Source organism: Megascapheus bottae, chromosome 17 (assembly GCF_031878675.1).
Source record: "Megascapheus bottae isolate mThoBot1 chromosome 17, mThoBot2.hap1, whole genome shotgun sequence".
NCBI classification, from domain to species: Eukaryota; Metazoa; Chordata; class Mammalia; order Rodentia; family Geomyidae; genus Megascapheus; species Megascapheus bottae.
Genome location: NC_143525.1, coordinates 11,918,174 through 11,941,740, shown reverse-complemented (window position 1 = coordinate 11,941,740; position 23,567 = coordinate 11,918,174). Strand labels below are relative to the sequence as shown.

The 23,567-nt window shown below is 50.9% G+C and overlaps 3 protein-coding genes across 10 annotated transcripts; 1 reads left to right on the top strand and 2 right to left on the bottom strand.

Annotated features, from left to right (window-relative positions):
- The first annotated feature begins 665 nt into the window (after positions 1-665).
- Tnk1 (tyrosine kinase non receptor 1) lies at positions 666-9,071 on the top strand. 2 transcript variants are annotated; one of them, XM_090349696.1, is made up of 12 exons: positions 666-941; positions 1,066-1,136; positions 1,219-1,410; positions 2,498-2,653; positions 2,756-3,039; positions 3,492-3,765; positions 5,181-5,275; positions 6,189-6,353; positions 6,613-6,692; positions 7,862-8,145; positions 8,230-8,325; positions 8,413-9,071. In XM_090349696.1, the coding sequence occupies exons 1-12, from the start codon at positions 701-703 to the stop codon at positions 8,524-8,526; spliced, it is 2,052 nt and encodes a 683-aa protein (XP_090205822.1). In that variant the 5' UTR covers positions 666-700; the 3' UTR covers positions 8,527-9,071. The 2 variants fall into 2 exon arrangements, with proteins under 2 accessions (XP_090205822.1, XP_090205821.1); XM_090349695.1 differs by having other exon boundaries at positions 8,230-9,071.
- Positions 9,072-9,129: 58 nt separating this feature from the next.
- Plscr3 (phospholipid scramblase 3) lies at positions 9,130-14,903 on the bottom strand. 6 transcript variants are annotated; one of them, XM_090349689.1, is made up of 8 exons: positions 14,785-14,903; positions 14,133-14,313; positions 13,625-13,860; positions 13,506-13,548; positions 13,186-13,406; positions 12,783-12,944; positions 10,086-10,247; positions 9,130-9,909 (listed from the first exon to the last, which is right to left on the bottom strand). In XM_090349689.1, the coding sequence occupies exons 2-8, from the start codon at positions 14,137-14,139 to the stop codon at positions 9,853-9,855; spliced, it is 888 nt and encodes a 295-aa protein (XP_090205815.1). In that variant the 5' UTR covers positions 14,140-14,313; positions 14,785-14,903; the 3' UTR covers positions 9,130-9,852. The 6 variants fall into 6 exon arrangements, with proteins under 6 accessions (XP_090205815.1, XP_090205818.1, XP_090205816.1 ...); XM_090349692.1 differs by having other exon boundaries at positions 14,133-14,309; XM_090349690.1 differs by lacking the exon at positions 14,785-14,903 and adding an exon at positions 14,522-14,648.
- A 6,936-nt stretch (positions 14,904-21,839) lies between these two features.
- On the bottom strand, positions 21,840-22,987 carry Tmem256 (transmembrane protein 256). Of its 2 annotated transcripts, none has more exons than XM_090349687.1 (4): positions 22,778-22,987; positions 22,463-22,494; positions 22,171-22,251; positions 21,840-22,084 (listed from the first exon to the last, which is right to left on the bottom strand). In XM_090349687.1, exons 1-4 carry the CDS (start codon positions 22,860-22,862, stop codon positions 21,941-21,943), a joined length of 342 nt encoding a protein of 113 aa, XP_090205813.1. In that variant the 5' UTR covers positions 22,863-22,987; the 3' UTR covers positions 21,840-21,940. The 2 variants fall into 2 exon arrangements, with proteins under 2 accessions (XP_090205813.1, XP_090205812.1); XM_090349686.1 differs by lacking the exon at positions 22,778-22,987 and adding an exon at positions 22,587-22,766.
- Positions 22,988-23,567: the final 580 nt, after the last annotated feature.

Here is a 23,567-nt window from a genome sequence, read left to right as displayed (position 1 = left end):
AGTATATATAGCTGTCTTAGGCATGTTTTGCAATGTATCTGTCTCAGTATGTTTGGGAGACAGTGTGTGTGTGTGTGTGTCTGAGGTATATCTGAATGTCTGTAGTATGTGTCCCAGGTAAAAATGCCACATGCTCACCTAGCATGCACAAAGCCCTGGGTTCTAATCCTCGGTACCACATACACAGAAAAGGCTGGAAGTGGTATGTGGCTCAAGTGGTAGAGCACTATCCTTGAGAAAGCCCACAGATAGTGCTCAAGCTCTGAATTCAATCTCAAGCCCCAGGACTGGAAAGAAAGAAAGAAAGAAAGAAAGAAAGAAAGAAAGAAAGAAAGAAAGAAAGAAAGAAAGAAAAAGAAAGAAAGAAAGGCAGGCCTCATGCATGAGGAGAAGAGGTATCTCAAGTGCACACAAAAGTGTAGCTCAGGTCCATAGAATTCTATTTCTGGGCATCCTGGAGATACAGGATCAGTAGCTCAAGTCTAATCCACGTAGGCAGTATTTTAAAATCTCAAGTGTGAGCGGGATGTGTTTCTCAGTGGAACAAGGGTAGAGTGCCTACAGTGTTGGGGATAAGGAAGTATGCGTCCTGAGGTTTGTATCTAAATGGTGGGGTTTCTTGATCCCCCTGAGGTTCCCTGTATTCTGAGTTTCTGATGGGGGGGTGACTGAGAGTGGTAGCAGATTTCCTGTCTATGAGATGCGAGTGTGTTGGGTGATTGCCCTGGCTATGTATCTGAAGCAGACTGCTGTCATCCTTACAGGTCCTTCTCCAGACATGCTCCCTGAGGCCAGCTCCCTCTGGCTACTTCAGCTTCTCCGGGACATCCAGCTAGCCCAGTTTTATCGGCCCATCCTTGAAGACCTTAATGTCACGAGGCCAGAGCATTTTGAGTTTGTAAGGCCTGAGGACCTGGATGGAATTGGCATGGGCAGGCCTGGTGAGGAGCCCCTGCCCTGATGCCCTTTCCCAGCCCCACTCCCCTTTACCTCAGCCCTCATCTTGCCTAGACATCTTTCTGCACTCCACCGCTACCCAAGCCCTCTGATTTTTGCTTCCTTTAGCCCAGCGCAGACTGGCTGAGTCCCTGAAGCGATACCGTTCAGGAGTCAAGCCTAAGAAGTGGGTCTACAAGGTAGGTGTGCTGGTACTTAAGGGGTTTAAAGGGAGAGGCCCAATGGCAGGCGTTTACATATGAAGTCTTCTTCCTATTTCAGATCCTGGGGGGATTTGCCCCTGAGCAGAGAGAGGCCACCACACCCTCAGAGAGCTCACTAGGCCACCCAGAGCCAGATGGGGGCCTCAAATGTCTGATCCCAGAAGGCGCTGTGTGTAGAGGCAAGCTGTTGGGCTCAGGATGCTTTGGCGTGGTACATCGAGGGCTATGGACACTGCCCAATGGCCAGACAGTGAGTGTTCAGGAAGTAAACGTCATCCAGAGTACCTGAACAAGCCGTTCTTTGCAACCTATTTTTTTTTGTGGGGGAGGGGGCATGCACATGCATGTATGCTCATATATGTGTGTGAGAGGTGCACAGACACATGTGCATGAACCTGTACTGAGCTTGAATTCAAGGTCTCAAGCTCTCACTTGTTTTATGTTTTTTGGGTTTTTGTTGTTGTTGTTGTTGTTGTTTTGCCAGTCCTGGGCTTGAGCTCTGGGCCTGAGCACTATCCTTGGGCTTTCTCAAATATAGAGCTCTACCACAGTGCCACTTCTGGCTTTTTCTATGTATGTGGTACCAAGGGATTGAACCCAGGTCTTTGTACATGCTAGGCAAGCACTTTACTACTAGGCCAAACTGCCTGCCCCTCACTTGGCTTTTTTTTTTTTTTTTTTTTTTGCCAGTCTTGGGCTTGGACTCAGGGCCTGAGCACTGTCCTTGGACTTTCTCCAGGCTAGAGCTCTACCACCTGAGCCTCAGCACCACTTCCAGCTTTTTCTATGTATGTGGTACCGAGAAATCGAACCCGGGTATTCGTGCATGCTAGGCAAGCACTCTACCACTAGGCCAAACTCCCGGCCCCCTCACTTGGCTTTTTTAACTCAAATATGATACTAGCATTTGAGTCACACCTATGTCCTTTTTGCCCAGGCTGGCTTTGAACTGGGAGCCTCAAATCTCAGCCTCATTAATAGCTAGGATAATAAGCATGAGTCAGCTCCCTTGCAATCTTTTTTTTTTTTTTTTTTTTTTTTTTGCCAGTCCTGGGCTTCAGCTCAGGGCCTGAGCACTGTCCTTGGACTTTCTCAAGTCTAGAGCTCTACCACTTGAGCCTCAGCACCACTTCCAGCTTTTTTTTCTTATGTATGTGGTACCGAGGAATCGAACCCAGGTCTTCATGCATGCTAGGCAAGTACTTTAACCACTAGGCCAAACTCCCGGCCCTCCCTTGCAATCTTCATGCTTGCTCTGCTCTGGCTTTAGTGTGGCTGTCCCCTTCTCCCCCACCCCCCTCCCTCACCCACACATACACACCTGCCTCTACTTCCAGGTCCCAGTGGCTGTCAAATCCCTCAGGGTGGGTCCCGAAGGTCCAGCAGGCACGGAGCTGGGAGACTTTCTTCGCGAGGCATCCATCATGATAAGCCTGGAGCACCCCCACGTGCTGCGTCTGCATGGTCTAGTGTTGGGCCAGCCTGTGCAGATGGTGAGAAGATCCTAACGCTGGTTCCCCTACAGCCCTGGAGCTGGTATGTGGCAGGAGTGTCTGCTGGGCTCAGAACATGGCTCAGACCTCTGTATCCCGTAGGTGATGGAGCTGGCACCACTGGGCTCCCTGCATGCTCGCCTAACTGCCCCAGCCCCGACGCCTCCCCTTCCTGTGAGCTTGCTGTGCCTCTTCCTGAGGCAGTTAGCAGGGGCCATGGCCTACCTGGGGACCCGCGGGCTAGTGCACCGGGACCTTGCTACCCGCAACTTGCTGCTGGCCTCCCCACAGACCATCAAGGTGGCCGACTTCGGGCTGGTGCGGCCGCTGGGTGGCGCCCACGGTCGCTATGTCATGGGCGGGCCCCGGCCCATCCCCTATGCCTGGTGAGGGTGGCACCTCTGTTGATGGTGGGGCACCAGCTGGGATGGGGGAACAGACCTGGGGGGGGTCTCCGTTTGGAGGGTGCTGGTCTTCACAAGGAGCTCTGGGGGCAGAAGTTCATCAGAGCTGGAGGGCTTGGAAAGGAGGACTTCTAAAGATGGCCTAGTGGTAGAGTGTCTGCCCAGCATGCACGAAGTCCCAGGTTCAATTCCTTGGTACCACTTATGTAGAAAAAATCCTGAAGTGGTACTGTGGCTCAAGTGGTAGAGCTCTAGCCTTGAGAAGGCCCAACCGAAGGACAGTGTTCAGGCCCTGAGTTCAACCTCCAGGACTGGTAAAAAAAAATAAATAAAATAAATAAATAAAAAGGTGCACCCTAGACGTGGGTTCTACTGAGTAGAAGGCAAACTTCCTGGGGCTCCCAGCCTGCCCCCTTCAGCTTCCACTTCCGCAGGTGTGCCCCAGAGAGCCTGCGCTCTGGAGCCTTCTCGTCTGCCTCCGACGTGTGGATGTTTGGAGTGACCCTGTGGGAGATGTTCTCTGGAGGTGAAGAACCCTGGGCTGGAGTCCCACCTTATCTCATTCTGCATCATCTGGAGAAGGAACGAGCCCGGCTGCCAAGGCCTCCGCTCTGCTCTCGAGCCCTCTACTCGCTTGCCTTGCATTGCTGGGCCCCCCACCCTGAGGATAGACCAAGCTTTTCCAGCCTGGAAGGGCTGCTTCAAGAGGTGGGGACCCTCATCTGTCTAGATACACGTAGCCTCACTTCCCTCTGTTGTCTTATCAAAGGATTCCATGCCTAAGACCAACGTAACCTGCTGCTCTCTGGGATCCAGCTCTAAACAAGACAGTCAATCCCTGCCTTCAGAGAGCTTTGAGACCTGGGGAGGCAGTGAGCTGAAAGGCTGGGCTTTCTGTGTGTGAGCCAGAAAGGGGCTCAAAGGAGAGGGCACTAGGTCCCTGTGAGTTTGATGGGAGGAAAAGAAGCCTCACGTGGGGTGAGGGGAAATAGAAGTAAAGAAGCTAGCAAATGAGCAGGGCTGCCTCCCAGAGGGTTCCTGGGCATGTTAGGAAATTTCTGGCTAGACATACAGTACTTAACAGTGGGAGATACTCGCTATACCGTGCTTTACAGGCCTTCTTACACAGACATTCCTACTCACTGTACTAAGACCTTCCTACACAGTGATTTATTTAGTCATCTCAACAACTTCATGGGGTAATTATTTTTATCTTCATTGAAAAAAAAAATAGAGTGGTTTAGGTATGATAGATTAGTGACTTTACAGTCACACAGTCCACCAGTTTACACAACTCTAAGGTTCTTCCGTAAATCCCTGGTTTGTTTTTTTGTTTTGCTTTGTTGCTAGTCCTAGGGTTTGAACTTAGGGCCTAGGCACTGTCCCTGAGCTTCTTTTGCTCAAGGCTGGCATTGTACCACTTGAGCCACAGCACCACTTCCACTTTCTCTGTGTATGTGGTAGTAAAGAATGAGCCCAGGGTTTTATGCACACTAGACAAGCTCTGTACCACTAAGCTACATTCTCAGCCCTAACTCTGTATTCTACTATTCAAGGAATTTGGTCTTCATTCTGAGGGTGCCATTGAAAAGCAATGAATTACAAGCCAACTTTACATGTTATTTTCACTCTAGTCTGATTCAAGAATGGTTTAGCGGGATTATCTTGATGATGACCATGAATTAGAAGTGAAAGGAAGATGGGTTAAAGGTTATGGCTGTGCTATCATGCTGATCTAGCAAGTTCAAAGGCCCTCAACTCACACTTCAACATGGCAAAACAAAACAAAAGCCAATGGAGGAAGAGGTATGGGTGAGGGTTGAGGAAGTAGAGCTGGTGAGGAGTGGAAATTACCCAGAGGTACCTATGACCTGGCAGGCTTGGGTGTAGAGTAAAATCAGTGAACAGTAGAGTTCTCTCCTTGGTCTCCCTAGGATGCTTTGTGCATCCTGAGCATGTCCAGGTTGGGAAGGAATCATGGCTTACGGCTAGGAGATAGGAATAGTCTCATCCGGGGCCCAGCCTAAAAGACATGCCTAATCTGATTGGTGGGTGCACAAAGGCCTTTTCTTCCCTGCTGACTCAGGCCTCAAACCTGGAGGTCCTTTCTTTTGTCTCCACAGGCCTGGCCTTGTGAGGGACGCTGCGTGAGAGATGTCACAGAGCCAGGCGCTTTGCGGATGGAGTCTGGTGACCCCATCACTATCATCGAGGGCAGGTGACCACTTCAGGTGTCCCAAGCATTTGCAGGGGAAGTCTCCTTTCCTACTCTTCCTCTCATCCTTCAGGAGTCCACCTCTCTACTTTGCCCCACTTCCTTAAACACTGACCTGTGGGTCTCATTTTCTTTCTTCTCAATCCCGACCCCACCCCTCCCTCCTCCTCTTCTGTGCCAATACTGAAGCTCAAAATTTAGGGTTTTTTTTTTTTCTTGTTGCTGTTATTGTCCCTCCCCACCCCCCTCAGAACTGGTGCTCTACAACTTGAGCCACAGTTCTACTTCCGGCTTTTTTGGTGGTTAATTGGAAATAAAATGTTTCATGGGCTTTCCTGTCTGGGTTGGATTCAAACTACAATCCTTGGAGCTCAGCCTCCTGAGTTGCTAGGATTACAAGGATGAGCTACGGCACTTGGCTTATCTGCTTACCCTTCTCGAGACCTAGTTCCCCCTTTAGTTTTTTTCCCCAACACCATAGTTTCTGGTCTTCTGGGTCTTCTCTCCCTTCTTGGCCCAGGTCTAGCCGTGTCTCACCCTTTCTTCTGGAGCCCCAGATAATCCATAGAGCTTTTTTCTATGGGAGGGAAAAAGACTTTCTTTCTAGACAGAGGTAGCCTGGTAAGCTAAATGTGGTTACTCTTTTTTTGTTGTTTGTGGGGCTTGAATTCAGGGCCTGGACACTGCCTCTAAGTTTTTTTCACTCAAGGCTAGCTAGACCTCTACCACTTTGAACCACAGCACCACTTCTGGTCTTCTGTTGGTTAAATGGAGATTAGTCTCAGGGACTTTTCCTGCCTGGGGTGGCTCTGAACCATGATTCTCAGATCTCAGCCTCCTGAGTAGCTATGATTACATGAGCCACCAGTGCCACTCTTCATGTGTCTGTCTGCTTCACCAGCTCTTCTTCTTCTAGCCCAGATTCTACAACCTGGAAAGGCCAGAATGGTCGCACCTTCAAAATAGGCAACTTCCCAGCCTCAGCAGTGACATTGGTGGATTTAGGAGGCCCACCGGCCACCCGTCCAGCCCACAGAGGCTCCCCTGTCAGGGGAGAACGACACCGAGGAAACACAGATGGGTAAGTAGCTGAAAGTGGGAGAGACAGCTGGCCTGGGGTGGTAAAGTGGTGGTATCTGACAAAATGTAGTAACTTCTTTGGGAGAAAACTTTGGGGATAGGACCAGAGCACAGCTGGAGGTGGGGCTGGGCTGATCTCCCAGCTAGCACTCCTCCTGAGTTCCAGCACATCTGGAACCCTGTTTCTTGGTAAGAGAGTACTGACTGCTATGTGAGACTGGGGATTAGGATGGAGGATGAACTGGGTCATTCTCTGACAGGGACAGAGAGAAGGCAAATCTTCGGGATCTACCACCAGCCCGAGGCCAGAGAAGGAATGTCCCCCTGCAGAAAATGAAAGGTGGGTTTCATAGGACTCCAGGGGCTGGAGATCACATCCAGCTGGAGCCATGCCTTTGCACATAAGATTTCTTCCCTCCGACTTTTGTCTGTGGGCATCCTAGCTCTTCCTGAGACTGGAGGTCCGCTACCTCCCCCATTGGTCAGCACTTCCCGCTCTGGTCCTAAGCTCTCAATTCTTTGGGCCCCCAGCCACTTAGCTCATTTTTTGTTTTTCTTTTTTGATCATACTAGAGATTGAATTTAGGCCCTTAAGCTTGCTAGGCAGGTGCTCTACTATCTGAATCATACCTCCTGCCCCTTTTTCCATTAGTGCTTTGGGTTTTTCTTTTGTTTTTGCCAGTCCTGGGACTTGAATTCAGGGCCTGAGCACTGTCCTTGGTCTTTCTCAAAGCTACTGCTCTACCACTTGAGTCTCAGCACCCCTTCTAGCTTTTTCTGTGTATGTGGTACTGAGGAATTGAACCCAGGGCTTCGTGCATGCTAGGCAGGCACTCTACCACTAGGCCACACTTCTGGGCCTGTTTTTGAAAGTGTCCATCTGGGGCTTGAACTCAGGGCCTGAGCACTGTCCCTGAGCTTTTGGGCTCTACAACTTGAGACATGAAAAGCCACTTCCTGCTTCTTGGTTGTTAATTGGAGGTAAGAATCTCATGGGCTCTCCTGCCTGGGCTGACCTCAAACCACAGTCCTCCAAATCTCAGCCTCTTGAGTAGCTAGGATTACAGGTGTGAACAATTGGCACTGGTCATTTTTTAGATTCTCATTTATGCCCAGCCTGGCCTGGGCTATGATCTTTCACTTGGGCCTCCTCATGTTTCTGAGGCTAGCAGGTCTCAGCCATTGTGCTTTTCTAATAGCTGGTATGTGTGCCCAACCATTCATTGACTGAGATAGTGTTTCAAGAAATTTAATACCAAGCTGGTCTTGAACTGTGATCTTCTGGTCTCCCCTTCTCAAATAGCTAAGATTGCTGGCTTGAGCCATTGTATCCAGCCACCTCGGTCTTAACGCTCATTTTCCCACATGCTTTGTTATCCTACCTAATACACCTCACTTATATCAAAATATTTGTTAAAAAAAAGCTCGATGCAGATGAAGACAGCAAGCAGGAGACTGAAACCCAACATCCGGGCATCCTGTCAAGCCATTTCTTTCTCAACTGTACAGGCATTTCCAAGAGTCTGGAGTCAGTTCTATCCTTGGGCCCTCGCCCTACAGGGGGTGGTTCAAGTCCCCCAGAACTTCGACATGCCAGAGCTGTGCCCCGAGGACCCCCAGACCTGCCTCCGCGTCCTCCTTTTCAGCCCAGCCAGCCCCCCAGAGCACGGCCTCCCTTAGCCAAAAGGGAATTTCCCCACAATCACTGCCCTGGAGCACCTGGAACCAGTAAAGCCACTTCCCTGTCTGGAGGCCTCTCACCTGACCCTGAGTGGCAGAGGAAGATTATAGAGGTAAGGTCTCACTGAAATGCCCTGGGATCCAAAGGTCCTTGCAGAACAGCACAGATACCTGAGCAAAACTTCTGCCACCCACAGGTGGAGCTGAAGGTGCATGGTGTCACCCACCAGGAGTGCCAGGTGGCACTAAGAGCTACTGGGGGAGATGTGGTTTCAGCCATTAAGAACCTCAAGGTAAATAAAGCCAGACTCTTCTCCCAGGCTGCTCTTTTCTCCTACCCTGCTGTCTGGCTGTCAGCTGCCCTCCCTCCTGTCTCACAGGTAGACCAGCTTTTCCACCTGAGTAGCCGGTCCAGAGCCGACTGCCGGCGCATCCTGGAGCATTATCAGTGGGACCTCTCAGCGGCTAGCCGCTATGTCCTGGCCCGGTCCTGAGACCTGCTTCCTTGGACACAGACACCAGCATGGAGCACCTGAAGCCCTCAAGGACTGCGGACAGAGGACCCAGTCGGAAAAGAGGCAGACTTTTCTACCTGTGGAGATCTCACCTGCTTTCGCAGGTATAGGAAGAAACCAGGGGAGCCTGGAGTCAGGCATTGATAGGTATCTCCTTCCTCTCCTGCCCACTGGCCTCCGAGGGCCAAAGAACCATCAACCATGCCAAGAAGAATCGGATCTACCATGCCTGACCCATCAGGAGAACTTAAGAGCTGCAATACATCGTAGTTAGAGGAGCTTCTATTCGCAGCCTTGATGAAGTGCTCATCTTCAACTCTCATAAGCTACCTCAGTGGATGCTCTGTGGGCAACCATCTTGGATGATGGAAGCTGCCATATTGAATCGAGGTACATGACTCCAAATGTCTTGATTGGATCCAGAGCCACCATGGGTAATGAAAATTGCCCTCTTGAACTCAAGGGTATTTGATCCTAATAGCACAGATGAACTATAACAGCTCAATTGTTGTAATTCGTTCCTTTTGATTTTCTCCATATCAACTTTCTTCTCCCTTCCCCAATTACATACATCTTCCAGTGTTCAAAAAGTTACCAAGTTTTTATGAATACAACAACATACAAAGATGCAGCCTCCTCCCTAGAGCAAGGGAAGGAGGGAGTGGTTAAATAAGGCACAGGAAGCTGCAGCAAGCACCAGCTGTGGGCAGGGCCCAAGGGGGAAAGGAAGTTGGCACTGGGGTCCAGCCTCTACAGCTGGTGGTGGAGCGGTGGGAAGCCCCTCCAAGTGCCATTGTCTGAGACTGAACTAACTGGCCATGCTGATGCTGGGGACGGGTGGCGTATCTTCTGTCTTTGGTGCTACTCGTCTCCCACCAGCCACAGTTCTGGGTTTCAAAGCAGGCCTCTGGGGGCTGGGGTCATAGCTCAAGTGGGAGACTCAGGGTTCAAAAGCCCAGTAAACAACAACAACAACAAAAAAGGCCTTTGGTACTAAGGCCCTTGGAAGGGTGTGGCAACTTTGAAAGTAGATACACCAGTGTGCTCAGAACTCCTGGGAAGTGGTGGGTGGTAGTGGGGAAAGACTCATATGCACCCCTTCTTCTGGGCCACAGGTGAAGGAGGTGGGGGGGGGTAGGGGGAGGGGAAGAGGTTAGGGATAGGGCAGCATAGATTCCAGGCACTCCAGACACCCCTGTTTGTCCTCTACATGGGAGGGGCTGCCTCTGAGGAGGAGCCAGGCCAGGAGCATCAACCATCTTGAATTCTTGAGGAGACAATCGTCTCCCCACCCTAAGGTGGCTTCTAACTGGTGACAGCAGAGGGTCCAGTGTCTCCTCGCTTCTCGAAGAACATGTAGTCCTGTAGGGGAAGCCATGGTCAACAGGAGATCTGGGTGAGCAAACTTGGTTCAACTATTACAACCCAGGTCTGGATTGGTAAACCTGCCCTGCCCATAACAACTGCCCCTAACCTCTTTCTAGCAAGAAGTTAGGAAGTTTCCAATGAAAGTGATAGGAAGAGAGCAGCCCACTCACAATGAGGAACGTGGCTCCCAGCAGCACAGCCTTCACCTTCACGTCCAGATCCACTGGAAACTGGAGACCGAAGTCATCTGCATCTGTGAGGGTTTCTCGGAGCAGCCCACCCCACTGCTTACTGATGCGGCCCACACTTCGGGATTCATCCTTAGTCTTCACCTGTTGGGAGGGAGGGAGGGGGGTCTCAGCTGGGGTGGAAGCGATTCATTTGACACACTTCCCACCTCATGCTACAATTGGGTGGCGACTCTATGTTCAGTGAGCCTTTCTAATGGTTTTGGGCTTCCATATGACAGCTGGGGGGTAGTGCTCCCCCTGGGGTCACACTACAAGTGTAGAGCAAAAGCGAGGACTCAGACTCCAATCTGTTACTCTCCAAAGGCCGTGCCTGACATAACTGAAAGTCAGCGGTGCACGCTGTTGCTAGATTTGCTTTGGTTACTAATGTCCCTAACAACCACAGTTGGTAGTGTGTGTGCCATGTACACAAGTAACCTAATTGAGAGGGCAAAAGAAGCTGCCACCACCTGCGTATACTTCACCAGCCAAGCAGGCTCCTAGAGGCTATGTCTACTCAGAGCAGTGACTTTGTAATCCGTAAAGCAGGGAACACTCTATCTAGCATTACATCTGTCTAGCTCTCACCTAGAGATGACCCAAGCCTATGAATATGGGAAAGTGTACACGCAAATAGGCTTTGTGTACAATTTCCACGGGTGGGCTGGGAGTGTGGCTTGGTGGTAGAGTACTTGCCTAGCATGTATGAAGAGCTAGGCCAATACCACATAAGCAGAAAAAGCTAGAAGTGGTGCTGTGGCTCAAGTGGTAGAATGCAAAGAAGCTCAGGGAGTGTCCAGGCCCTGAGTTCCTCCAGCCCCACGACTGGCAAACAAAAACAAAATTTCCAATGGCCTCTCAGCCTAGAGGCAAACAAGCCCGGTGGAGTGGGTGGTAACTCAGTCACGTCCTGACTTTTTTTTTTCTATGTTCAGTCTGCAGTGACTAGGACTGAAGCTATTTCCTTCTATATCCTGTCCACCTGCGTCAACCACTGCCCTATAGTTCTGGGACACTTCCTGCAGGCCAGAGTGAGGTTGGGAAAGGCTCAAGACTAGAGGCTCTCATATGGAGTATGAGAACCCCATACTCCATGTATTCCCATCCAGAGAGCACTCATTAACTCCATTCTAATTGGTTTTCATCATAGAATCTCCTGCTGACTAGCAAGTGACTCACTTTTTACACGTTAGCCTATTTAAAGCATCTGATCAGAAGACTACAGGTTGACACCTTTTTTCTTTGCCAAATCTGCACATGAAATAATGCCCTAAAGAACTCAAGAGTCGGGGCTGGGAGTTTGGCCTAGTGGTAAGAGTGCTTGCCTAGTATGCACGAAGGCCCAGGTTTGATTCCTCGGTACCACATACATAGAAAAAGCTGGAGATGATGCTGTGGCTCAAGTGGTAGAGCCATAGCCTTGAGAAAGCTCAAGGATAGTGCCCAGGCCCTGAGTCCAAACCCCAGGAACAACAAAGAACTCAAGAGTCTGTAGAGAGCCTCCTTTGTCTTCTAGATAGATACTAAGGACTTTTCCAGGCCTCACTCCAAAATTCTTTCCATTTGAGTTCTCCAGGCTCCAGGTTGGTAACATGAAGGCATGGAGAGAAGTTTATCACCAGGACTTCAACTTGGTTGGGTCATTTGGACTTTGAGGTTGGCAGGACAAGGCAGGATGCTAAACTGGTAGAGTGGCAGGGTCTAAACCAGAGTCTCAAGCACATTAGCCACATAAGGAGCAGCACACAGCAGACTTAAAGGCAGAGCAGACTAAAGAGTAATCATCCTTCTATCTCTCCAGTTAGAAAATAGAATTTTCTTTGCTATGCTTTACTAAGCATCATCTTTGTTTTCCTTTTTCTTTTGCTAGTACCCCGGTTTGACTCACTCAGCTTGCTTGCTTGCTCAGCTGGCATGTTAACACTTGAGCTACTATTTCAGCATTGTGTTTTTGCTGGTTATTTTGGAGATTGGAGCTTGTTAGGCCTGTTAGTGGGGTAAGCGGCCCTTCCCCACTATTCTTCCTGCGTGCCCAAGTGACTCCTTCTCTAGCAGCCCTTGAACTCAGGGCCTGGGCACTGTCCTTGGGCTTTCTCAAGGCTAGACGTCTACCACTTGAGCCACAACACCATTTCTGGCTTTTTTCTATGTTTGTGATACAGAAGCATCGAACCTGGGTCTTCATGCATGTTAGGCAAACACTTTACCACTAGGCCAAACTCCCAGCTCTCTCTCTCCTTTTTTGGTCGGTTGTGGGACTTGAACTCTGGGCCCCGGTGTTTGCTGTCCCTGAGCTCTTCAGCTCAAGGCTACTGCCCTACCCCTGGAGCCACAGTGCCACTTCCGGTTTTCTGGTGATTAATTGGAGATAAGAGTCTCACGACTTTTTAGTACTGGGCTGACTCTGAACCCAGATCATCAGATCTCAGCCTCCTGAGTAGCTAGGGTTACAGGCCTGAGCCACCGCGCCCGGCATAGCATCCCTTTTCTGAGAAGAACACTAGAAATTCGGTAGGAGTCACGACGGACTTGGACTGATGATCTCAAGTGCTTTGACCTTCATGGAACCATCCTGCCTCACGAAAGCTGCTGTCTTGGTGGATGAAGGGCTGGGAAATCTTCCCTTCCTCCTGGTACCTCAAAGTTGGTGTCTGTGCCACAACCACAGGTCCAGCAAGGCCCCACCACTCGGAGGACAGTCTGGCGATCAGCATCCTGGATGGAGAACTTGGGAAGGAAGGGATGCCAAGTCTGCAGCACGTGGCCAATGGTGGTGCCAGGAGGAGCCTGTACTTCCATCTGGAGTGAGAGGCAGACAAGCTCATTGGAGGAGGCAGAGCAACCAGGCCCAAGCTCTCGCAGGTTCCGGTTCTTCCCATCCGGCCGGTGGGCGGCTTCATTAAACTCCCACCACCCCCACCCCTTCCCCTGCGAGCCCCGCCCCTCATCCTGGCCTGCCCGGTCATTGGCCTGCCTACTCGACTTCTCCCCGCCCCACCCCCACCCCAGCCTCCGGGCGGCACCGCTCCACCCCGCCCACCTCCTGGAGGCCACAGGGGCAGCAGCTGCAACCACAATGGAGCGGGCGGAGGAGGCGTAGCACCTCGCGGTCCCCAGGATCCGCCAGGCGGACGCGCAGAGGCCGGCGGGCGCCACAGCACAGACGGGCGCAGCAATTGCTCTCCTCCGCAGCCTGACCCAAAGGCTGCCCGGCCCCCGAGCGCAGTTCGTACCGGTTACAGGTCTCCCAGCCTAGGAACGCTAAGGGTGACACGCGAAGGCTCAGGCGCCTCGCCCATCGAGGCGCCCACCGTCCCTGCTAGAGTTCCGAGGCCCAACCCGGTTCCGCCTTCCACTCACTTTCCACTCGTTCGGCCTTCTGGTGAATCAAGATCTGATCAATCTGAAAAGAGTGGGAGCAGCGCTGACTCAACCATCCAACCTGAACGCCCACCTCCCGCCATCACCCTCCCACTTACCTGCACCAGAAATTCGAGGCCAGGAGGCACCCCTGGCAGAGGCAAGAAGGGAGCCGGAGGCGCTGGGGCCACAGGCCCCGGCGAAGGGAAGAGAGCGAAGCCAGGCGATGGGGCAGGCACCTGGGCAGGTACCGGCACCTGCCCGGGGCCAGGATGCGGCGCGGGCTCCTGGTACCCGGCAGTCACTGGGTAGGGAGGTGGGGGCGAAGAGGAGAAGCCTGTAGAAGGAAAGTAGCCTGTGGAGAGCAAAAGGAGATTAGAAAGATAACCTCGGCTTCATCTTCTTTCCCAGCCCAAGGGCCACGAAGCTCCGCGGGAAGCGTGATGGGAACTGGCGGAAAGATGGGGTGGGGGAGCAGGGCGGTGGCTCCCCGGGAGGAAGGGAGGGCCCCGCGCGGCCCGTCGGAGCACATTCCAGGAGGATGTGTACGGCAGCTGGCACCCAAGTTGGTGGGGTGGGGATAACGGAGGACCCCCCCCTCCGCTCCCCTAGCTAGCGCCCGCTTACCTGCCATGGGGAAGAGGCGAGGGGGTGCAGGGGATCGAGTCCTGGAGGCTTAGTTGTGGAAGCGGAGGCAAGATCGGAGACAGCCAGACAGACACAGAGACAGATACAAAGACGGACAGGCAAACGCGAAGAGGCGGCTGTGCCCAGCGCCCGCCCAGGGTCTCTTGAGCGGCGCCTCTGACTCGAGGAGAAACCGAAAGTGTCAGTGGGTGGAGCCGGATACCTGGGACCCCGAAATCCCTCAGGGGCCCCAGAGCCGCCCCCTCCCTTTGTTCTCCCATTCTCCGCGGAAGCAGTTGTGGGTGAACGGAAGGATAGACAGACCTGCGGCCAGACCGACTGCTTGACCTCAAGGGAGGTCTCCCAGACCCCTCCATGCCCTGGCTCACCTGAAGCCCCCCACCAGAACAAGCCCGGAGCCACGCACACGGCGGCTCACAGGCGCTGGCGGAGGCGGGTCCAGGCCTGGCCCCGCCCCCTGGCCACGCAGGCCCCGCCCCCCGAACCTGGGCGGCGCGTCTGCGCACCGGGGAGGCCGCCGCTCCTCCCCCGGGGCCGCGGACTTTGGACCCGGCGTCTGGACTTCACCACGGCCCCCCCTCCGCCCCTTCCGCTCTGGTTGCCGCAAGTGCCGGGGTTGGCGAGCTCCTACCAGAGGCCGACTGAGCCCCAGTCCGGCCTCCCTCGCCCGATCCGCCGGCCCTACGCGCTCAGCGCCCCTTGGTGGAAAGTGGGGTCGCCGCGCTCGCGCGGCCAGGCGCCTGGGCTCCTCCTCCCAAGGGCGGTTCGGGCCTCGCTGACGCAGTGGAACACCCTTCACCCGCGCTCATTGGCTTCCAGATCTGGCTCCGGCTTCTTGGCCTCTCAGGAGCGACCTGCCTGTCTTCTCTCTCGCTGACGCAGAGGTGACCCACACCAGCGCTTGCAATGGCAGTACTCTCTTTACGCACCGCAACCGCGCGGGGACAGGCCGCCAAAGGGTGTCAGTAATAAGCATGCGTGAGGTGAGCCTGAGGAGGAAGCTTGGCCAGAAAAAATGCTCCCTCACAAGAGGGGTTTTCTTGGTCTGGGTTCTAAGTGGAGGGAGTTTGAAGAATTTAAAGCCCTGCACTCTTGGAACTGAGTTAAGTCGAAGATGCATGGCGGGGGGGGGGGGGGGGGGGGAATCACGTGCAGGGAAGGCTTTGCAGGCAGGAGCCCACCAAAAGATTGTAAAATCTAAGATCAAATTTGTGCTTTAGAAGGATCATTTCAAACTGCAATTTGGAGACAGTGGAGGTAACCTAGGCTGTTAACATTGTACAGGAAATGATGGTTGTGCCATTGGTTGTGCCAAGTTACCATGCCAGCCTTAAAGCCACAGTGGCTCAAGCTATCACCCTATTTGGGAAGTTAAGATCTAACCAGCCAGTTCAAAGCCATCCTGAACAGACAAATCCAAAAGACTTACCTCCAACTAACACCAAAAAAGGCAGAAATGGAGGCATGGTTCAACTGGTAGAACACCAAACATGGGTTGCCCCAGTACCAGCACACACAAAAACATAAGTTGCCAGCTGGACGCTGGTGGCTCATGCCTGCAATCCTAGCTACTCAGATAGCTGAGCTCTGGGTATTGTGGCTCAAAAGCCAGCCAAGGCAGGAAACTCCATGAGAATCTGGACTGCCTTTGAACCACAATACTCAGAGCTCAGCTACCTGAGTTGCTAGGATTATAGCCATGGGCCACTAGTGCACAGCTTATAACAATATTTAAATTCAAAGAAAATTTGGGGCATATGTTCTAGTGGAGAAGGCAATAGTAAGACAAATGGAAAGTCAGAGGGTGATAAGTGATATAAGGATCTTGCCCAGGTGAGCCAGGCCTGGGCTTGAACTGTCCCTGAGCTTCTTTTGCTAAAGGCTAGTGCTCTATTGTTTGAGCCTTTGAGCCACAGTTCTATTTCCAGCTTTTTCTGTGTATGTGGTCTGAGGAAACGAACCTAGGGCTTTGCGCACTAGGTAAGCACTCTACCATTGGAGCCGCATTCCCAGCCTGTAATTTTTTTTTTTTTTGTCAGTCATGGGACTTGAACTCTGGGCTGCGGCCCTGTCTTTGAGCTCTTCAGCTAAAGGCTACCATCCTACCCCTTGAGCCACAGCACCACTTCTGGTTTTCTGATAGTTAATTGGAGTTTCTCAGACTTTAGTGCCAAGGCTGGCTTTGATCTGCAATCCTCAGATCTCAGCCTCCTGAGTAACTAGAATTACAGGTGTGAGCCACCATACTTGACTTCAATTTCTTTTGTTTGTTTTCAGAGACAAGATTTTGGTATGTGACTGCAGAGTAGTCACAGTGATCTGGATTCCTGAGCTCAAGTAATCCTTTGGCTGTAGCCTTCCTAACAGTTGAGGCTACTGGTGTATATTCCTGTGCTTGGTTGAGTTAAAAAGAAAAGCATTGCCAACTGCCAGTGGCTCACACCTAGTAATCCTAGCTACTCAGGAGGCTGAGATCTGAGGATTGCGGTTTGAAGTCAGCCCAGTCAGAAAAGTTCATGAGACTTATCTCCAATTAACCACTCAAAAATGGGGAAAGTGGAACTGTGGCTTAAAGTGGTAAAATGCTAACCCTGATTAAAAACTCAGGGACAGCACCAAGGCCCACAGTTCAAGGTCCATGACACCCCCCCCCCCAAAAAAAAGGAAAAAGAAAACACCGTTGAAGTTACAGTTAAGTAAAAAACTGAAGAAAGAGAGGTATTGAGCTATGAGAAAAGAAGACTGAGGCAAAAGGAACAGCAAGGGCAAAGGCCCTGTGACAGAACTGTTCCTTATTTGTTCAGTGATCAAAAAAAAAGACTTGTAAGGCTGTAACAGAGTCAATAAGGGAAAAGACACAAGAAGCTAGGTTACACATGGTCTTTACATACTACTGGATTATACTTTGAGGTAAAGTGTTGGAGGGTGTTTTTTGTTGTTGTTGTTTTTATCAGGCTGGTACTGGGGCTTAAACTCAGAGCCTGGGCACTATTCCTTAGCTTTATTTTTTCTTTCCTGTCCACCTTGGGGCTTGAATTTGGCCTGGGCGCTGTCCCTGAGCTCTTTAGCTCAAGGCTAACACTCTACCACTTGAGCAACAGAGCCATGTCCAGTTTTCTGGAAGTTAATTGGAGATAAGAGTCTCACCGACTTTAGTGCCTGGGTTGGCTTTGAACCTCAAGCCTCAGCTCTCAGCCTCCTGAGTAGGTAGGATTATAGGCGTGAGCCACCTCACCCAGCCTTATTCAGTCAAGGCTGGCATTTTTCTGTTTGAGTCAAAAATGATTTCATGGTAGCTCACTGACAGGATGTGAGAACAGGAGAATTTGAAGTTTTGACTCATGTTTAGTTTAGGAGACTCAACCACTCTGCCTATACTCTGGCCATTTTCTGTCTTTCCACCCAATTCTGGGGTTCAGGTATCCTATTCTTCCTCTTTTTTTTTTTTTTTGGCCAGTCTTGGGGCTTGAACTCAGAGCCTGAGCACTGACCTTGGGCTTTCTCAAGGCTAGAGCTCTACCACTTGAGCCACAGCACCATTTCTGACTTTTTCTATGTATGTGGTATGAAGGTATTGAACCCGGGTCTTCGTGCATGCTAGGCAAGGACTCTACCACTAGGCCAAACTCCCAGCCCACATTCTCCTTCTTGTACCAACACTGGGACTGAAACCAGGGCCTCACTGTCACTTGGCTTTTCTGCTCAAGGCTGACACTCTATGAAGTGAGCCACACCTCCACTTCCAGCTTTTTGTTGGTTAACTGGAGGTAAGCCTCATTGACTTTTCTGTTTGAGCTGGCTTCATGACCCTCAGATCTCAGCCTCCAGAGAAGCTAGGATAAGAGGCATGAGCCACCAGCACCTAGCTTCCTGTTCATTCTTAAAATCTTCTCCCCTGTTTTGTCTGATGAATTCCTATTCATGGGGCAGGGGGGGAACAGCACATGAACTATAGTCTTAACTAGTCCCCAAAGACAAACATACCAACTTCAGTATCTCCTTGTAAGACTGGACACATCACATATATCCCATGTTCTTCATGAAGGTCCTGTCTCCATTGCTATCTGAATCTCTTGTTTTGAAGGAGAGAATCTAATTGAGAATTGGACAGAGAATTTGACTCACAGCTTACCCAGTTTGTAGCTGTATAATATAAAACAGTTTGCTTTTATCTCTCAGCTTTCCTTATACTAACTTGCAGTGGCATGTCTGAAACCCTGACACCATATTCAGAAATGATCCTACCATCTATATTAATGCTACTTTTGTGGCCATTTTTGTTTGTTTGTTCTGGTTTGTGTGTGTGTGGTGCTGGGGATAGAACTCTATGTTACAGGGCTGGGAATGTAGTAAGCTTAGCAGTAGAGTACTTGCCTTGCAGGCATGAAGTACTGGGTTCAATTCCTCAGTATCACATACACAGAAAAAGCTGGAAGTGGTGCTGTGGCTCAAGAGATAGAGTGCTAGCTTTCAGCACAAAGAGGCTTAGGGACAGCACCCATGTACTGAGTTCAAGCCTCAGGACTGGTAATCAACAGCAATTTAGTCTTACATGTGCTAAACAAGTGTTCAGCCAGTAAGGCCCACCCCAGCCCTTGTCTTCTATCTTTTTTTCTGACCTTGTTAGATAACACAAAAGTAGGAGTGCATGAGAACACCTCAAAATATACAGCTTAGCTTAGGGGTAAGATAAGCCAGGGTCAGAAATTCATAATTATCGGTTCACTATTCTCATCTGCACATCTCACTTAAACACTTCACTTAGCAAGCCATGATAGTAACTATAGGAACCAGTTATCAAGCCTTATTTACTTCCCCAAGAGCCCAGCTCACAGTCAGAGCTAGAGTGTTAAAGATGCCATTACCTGGAGGCTGGCTAGGATGGATGTCTATGGAACCATAGCAATGGAAAAATTCCCCCTATGCAGAAATAACAACACTGAATGGGGAGGTAAGAACCTGGAGATTCAGTCTCAGCTCTTGGGCATTTAGGTCACTCTGCAGGTCCTCTATATCATCTTTTCTTTTTTCTTTTTGCCAGTCCTGAACACCTTGGGCTTTCCTCAAGGCCAGAACTCTACCACTTCAGCCATAGCACCACCTCTGGCTTTTCTATGTAGGTGGTACCAAGGAACAGAACCCAGGTCTTCCTGCAAGCTAAGCAAGCACTCTACCACTAAGCCAACTCTGGGCTTGGGCACTGTCCCTGAGCTTATATGCATAAAGGTGGTATTCTACCACACGAGCCACGGGGCCACTTCTCCTTTTTTTTTTTTTTTTTTAATAATTAGATGGAAACAAGAGTCTCACAGACTTTATTGCCCAGGCTGGCTTCCAACTATGATCCTCCGACCTCAGCCTCCTGAGTAACTAATGAAGTAGGGAGGCTGAGCCTAAGTAACTTCTTGCCTCTTACTGGCTAGCTAGAATCACTGGCCTTTGAGTAACCTCTAAGTAAGCCCTATATGGAAAAGTTCTGCTGGTACCTGAGTATGTCCATTTAAGGTCTGCCATCTTGTCTTCATGGTGGGGGAAGGTGAACCCCTCTCCCAGGTGATGAGTGTGTCTGAATCCCTAGAGACAGAGGTAGGAACTTGGCAGATGGGTTACTGGACCTATCAGTCCAAAGCCTGGGACAGGGAGCTTCCTGACCCTGACCCTATTTAGGCTCAGATCAGCTCAGGCACCATTACAACATGGGAAATGTCTTCATGTTCAAGTTCTGGGTCCTGCCTCCTGGCTGTTCTCTGGTCACCATGAATCCCTATTCAGCTCCCCAGTGAAGCTGAACTGGTTTGTTGGTATTGTTTTTGTGTTCTTTCTTTCCTCTCTGGCCTGCTTCCTAATTGTATTAAGTGTATTTGCTGGCTGCTGGTCTTTTGAGACAGGAGTCCACCATGTGGTCACTGGCCTTTTAATAAAGACTCCAAGATTCAGCCTCTCAAAATGTGGCTTTTCTATATTTTCACCTTACAAACACTAGGATTCCAGGCATTGATGGGAATCTGCTTTGTTCTTATAACTCCATGTTGCTCCTCCTCTCAGCCCAATCTTTTTGTGTATCTAAAGATGGAATATGAAGGATTGACTCCAGCCTTATTCCTCCAGGTCAAGCATAATACCACATACATGCTCATGGGCGTATCCGAAGGCAGGTCACTCCAACTCCCCTCACTCCAGGCCAAGCATTGCACTCTGGACCGGGCCAAGGACACCATCCTCAGCCCCTAAGAGACTACAGCCTATTTTTTTTTCTCCTTTCTTGTTAAAGCCCCATATAAACTCAGCCCCAAAGCCAGTTTCTCACACAACCTCCAAACTAACCAGAAGGTCTGTGCCCCTCGCTGGCAATACAGTCCTAGCCAGTTAATGATCGAGCCTGATGAATTGATTTTCTGTTCTCCATTTTCTTAACAGGCATGAGCCAACAGTGCCTACATGGTCCTAACATCTTAAAATAATGATTTTTTGGGGGGTTTGTTTTTAGGTTGGGCACCGATAGCTCACACCTGTAGTCCTAGCTTCTCAGGAGGCTGAAATCAAGGGTTATGGTTCAAAGCCAGCTCAGGAGACATCTCCAGCTCACCACCAAAACCAAAAAACCAGAAGGTAGAGTTGTGGCTTAGAGTGCCAGGCTTGAGCGCAAAAAAAAAAAAAAAAGAAAGAAAAAGGAAAAAAGAAAAGAAAAAAAGCTCAACAATTGCACCAGGCCATGAGTTCAAGCAAGTTTTAAATGGACAGGGACATACATGTAATCCTAGCATTTGGAAGGAGGCAGGATAAGACGTATGTGACCAGCTTGGGGTCCTCTACTAACATATCTCAAATCATACCACTTCCATATACACTCACACACACACACACACGCACACGCACTAATGCTTTAGTGGCCCACTGCCATCTCCATTACTCCCAAGAGAGTCCAATCTCCTTCAGCTTAAGGCCATCTACCATTTGGCCTTGCAGTCCTCATTTCTCACTGCCTACCCTCTCAATCTTTCAAAGCAGCCATCAGGAATCCTTGTTTAATATATATAGCTGCCAGTTGCTATGTAGCCCATTTTAGCCTTGAACTCAAGATCCTCTTGCCTTTACTTCCCAAGTTTAAGGATTACTAGTCCTCGTTAAGAATTTGCATTTCTGCTGGGTGCAGTGGCTCATACCTGTAATCCTAGCTACTCAGAAGGCTGAGATCTGAGGTTCAAAGCCAGCCTGGGCACAAAAGGATGAGACTCTTATCTCCAATTAACCTCTAGAAACCAAGAAGTGGGGCTTAGCTCAAGGACAGCATCCAAGCCCAGAGTTCAAGTCCCATGGCCGTCAAAAAGAAAAAAAAAGAAAAAAAAATCTGCATCTTTCTTCTTCCATTTAAAAAAACACACACACAAAAAAAAAAACATGATCTCACAATGTAGCCCAGGCTCCAGGCTGGCCTCAAACTCTTGATCCTTCTGCCTCCACCTCCGCAGCACCGGAATTCCAAAAATCTTGTGGTATTTCAAACATGTTTGACTAACATTTCAAACATTTTATGACTACCATTTCGAGAATAAAACAAATTATCTTGAAAAAACAGAATCTCCAAAACCGAGACACATAGATAAATTTTAGGAAACAGAAATAGTCCAAAAGCTTGAATCCCTATCCCTTCTTGTCCAAGGTTGGATGAACAATGACTCAAAAAAGTTCTTTATTTGCTTTTTCTCTTTTAATTCCCATTCTGCTCCAACTCCTAAAAAAAAAAACCACAATTACCCAGAAAACCTAGTAATTGAACAAAAGAGATCTCAAAGAGCCAAGGCAAGCCAGCCCAAGATGAGCAGGCTCCCTCCAACTGGGCCCAAAGTCTGGATGCTAGTGTCTCCACTCAGAGCCTGGTAGTAAAAGCTGGTGCAGAACAAGGTGGTTCCAGAGGCTAGCAGCAACCCGGCCTGACAGAGGTAGAACACAGGCTGTAAGAACAGATATTTGAGGGGTGGCTGGGGATTGAATCATGGATAGATAAGGGACATTTTACCCAGAGGGGCTTTCTGCAATGAGGTACTCCTAACAGGGCCAGGCTGTGTAAGAAGTGGTGTTTGTTGGTCTTGTCAAACAGCTGTAAGGGGGGGAAAAAGAGCCATAGGAGGACTTGCTAAGCAACCCAGAACCCTTGAAGTCCAGCTTGCTGGTCCCTCAGCCCACCCCCACCACAGGGTTCCAGCCCTTTCTACTCCCTAGCCCCGTGCTCAGACCCCAACCCCCACGTGCAGGGCCCGCACGCTTTGTGTAGATTTGGGAGCGGGGGAAGCCCACAGAAGCTACTTCACCTCCTTTCCGTACGCATCCGGGAAGTGGGCGCCTGTGGAGGAGAGGCAAAGGTTAGATCTAGTGCCATCCCCGATTATACCCAACCCGGGGGTGCCGAGGTGGACATGGACGAGAAAAAGCGACCCCCAGGGCGCTTCTGATTGGTGGAACACATCCTGCGAACTAAGTAGAGCTTCTGATGGACTATAAAAGATGTGGCAGGTTTCTCGGGCTGTCCGGTCGGCAGGAAGTCGAGCATTTCCAGCATGCTCCGCCCCTGCACCTAACCCTGAGGTTGTCGCTAGTATCACCCGGCTGCGTCCCCAGCCCCTGACCGTGTGCCCCGTAGGAGGCCAAGCCCAAGGCCCCGGCTCCGGACAAGGCACCCAGGCGGCGGAAAGCAGACCCTAGCCGAGCCATGGTGAGGGTGGTCACGCGCGGGAAGAACACCGCCCAGGCCACCCAAGAAGCCAGCCAATCCCGACAGCCCAAGTGAGCAAGGTCCAGAGGTCCCCAATCAGGGCCGCGTTCATTTCAGGGCCTAGGTCTTCACGCGGATACGCCCACCTTTGTAAAACCGCTTCTGAGTGGTGAAGACGTCTGGCGGGCGGAGAAACTAGAGCCAATTAGAAGCAGAGAAGCGTAGCGGTGGGAGGCGGGGTTGAGGGTGGATTGAAGGATTTGCGTCACGGATTGGCCCACTTTCCAAGTTGATCGCCTCTTCGAGCCCCCCCTCCGCACCTCCGGCTAATTTCCAACGATCCCGATCCCCGCGCAGAGCTCCGCCCCGTTCTCCACAGGCTCCTCCCGTTCAGCCACGAACTGGGCCCCCACTCGCCAAAAGGGGCGGTGCCAGTATCCTAAGCCCCACCCACCAACACCAAGCACCTCCCCCTTCGTGGATGGCCCCTCCTCTATGCCACAGACCCCGCCCACTTTGTGGTGCCCCGCCCCCTGTGGTTCAAATCTCTCCCCCCTTTCCCCCCCACCCCGAGAGCCGCGCGGGTGGGAGATCCGGAAAAATGTCTCCACCCTGCCCCAGCCAGCCACGTCCATCCGTCCGTCTGTCCACTCCCGCCCCCTTCACCGTCTCCAGTCCCCCCACACTCCGGAGGGCGGGCGGGC

What these genes read in the sequence shown, in the direction of transcription:
- Tnk1 (XM_090349695.1), top strand. Translation starts at nt 701, where the DNA reads ATGCGAGTGTGTTGGGTGATTGCCCTGGCTATGTATCTGAAGCAGACT. An exon ending in CTAAGAAGTGGGTCTACAAG is followed by an intron (nt 1,137 to 1,218) that starts GTAGGTGTGCTG and finishes TTCCTATTTCAG; the next exon opens with ATCCTGGGGGGATTTGCCCC. An exon ending in CACCGAGGAAACACAGATGG is followed by an intron (nt 6,354 to 6,612) that starts GTAAGTAGCTGA and finishes ATTCTCTGACAG; the next exon opens with GGACAGAGAGAAGGCAAATC.
- Plscr3 (XM_090349689.1), bottom strand. An exon ending in GCCTCGAATTTCTGGTGCAG is followed by an intron (nt 13,549 to 13,624) that starts GTAAGTGGGAGG and finishes CACTCTTTTCAG; the next exon opens with ATTGATCAGATCTTGATTCA. An exon ending in GAAGGCCGAACGAGTGGAAA is followed by an intron (nt 13,407 to 13,505) that starts GTGAGTGGAAGG and finishes TGTCACCCTTAG; the next exon opens with CGTTCCTAGGCTGGGAGACC.
- Tmem256 (XM_090349686.1), bottom strand. Translation starts at nt 22,710, where the DNA reads ATGCTGGAAATGCTCGACTTCCTGCCGACCGGACAGCCCGAGAAACCT. An exon ending in CAATCAGAAGCGCCCTGGGG is followed by an intron (nt 22,495 to 22,586) that starts GTCGCTTTTTCT and finishes TCTCCTCCACAG; the next exon opens with GCGCCCACTTCCCGGATGCG. An exon ending in ATTGCAGAAAGCCCCTCTGG is followed by an intron (nt 22,085 to 22,170) that starts GTAAAATGTCCC and finishes TACCTCTGTCAG; the next exon opens with GCCGGGTTGCTGCTAGCCTC.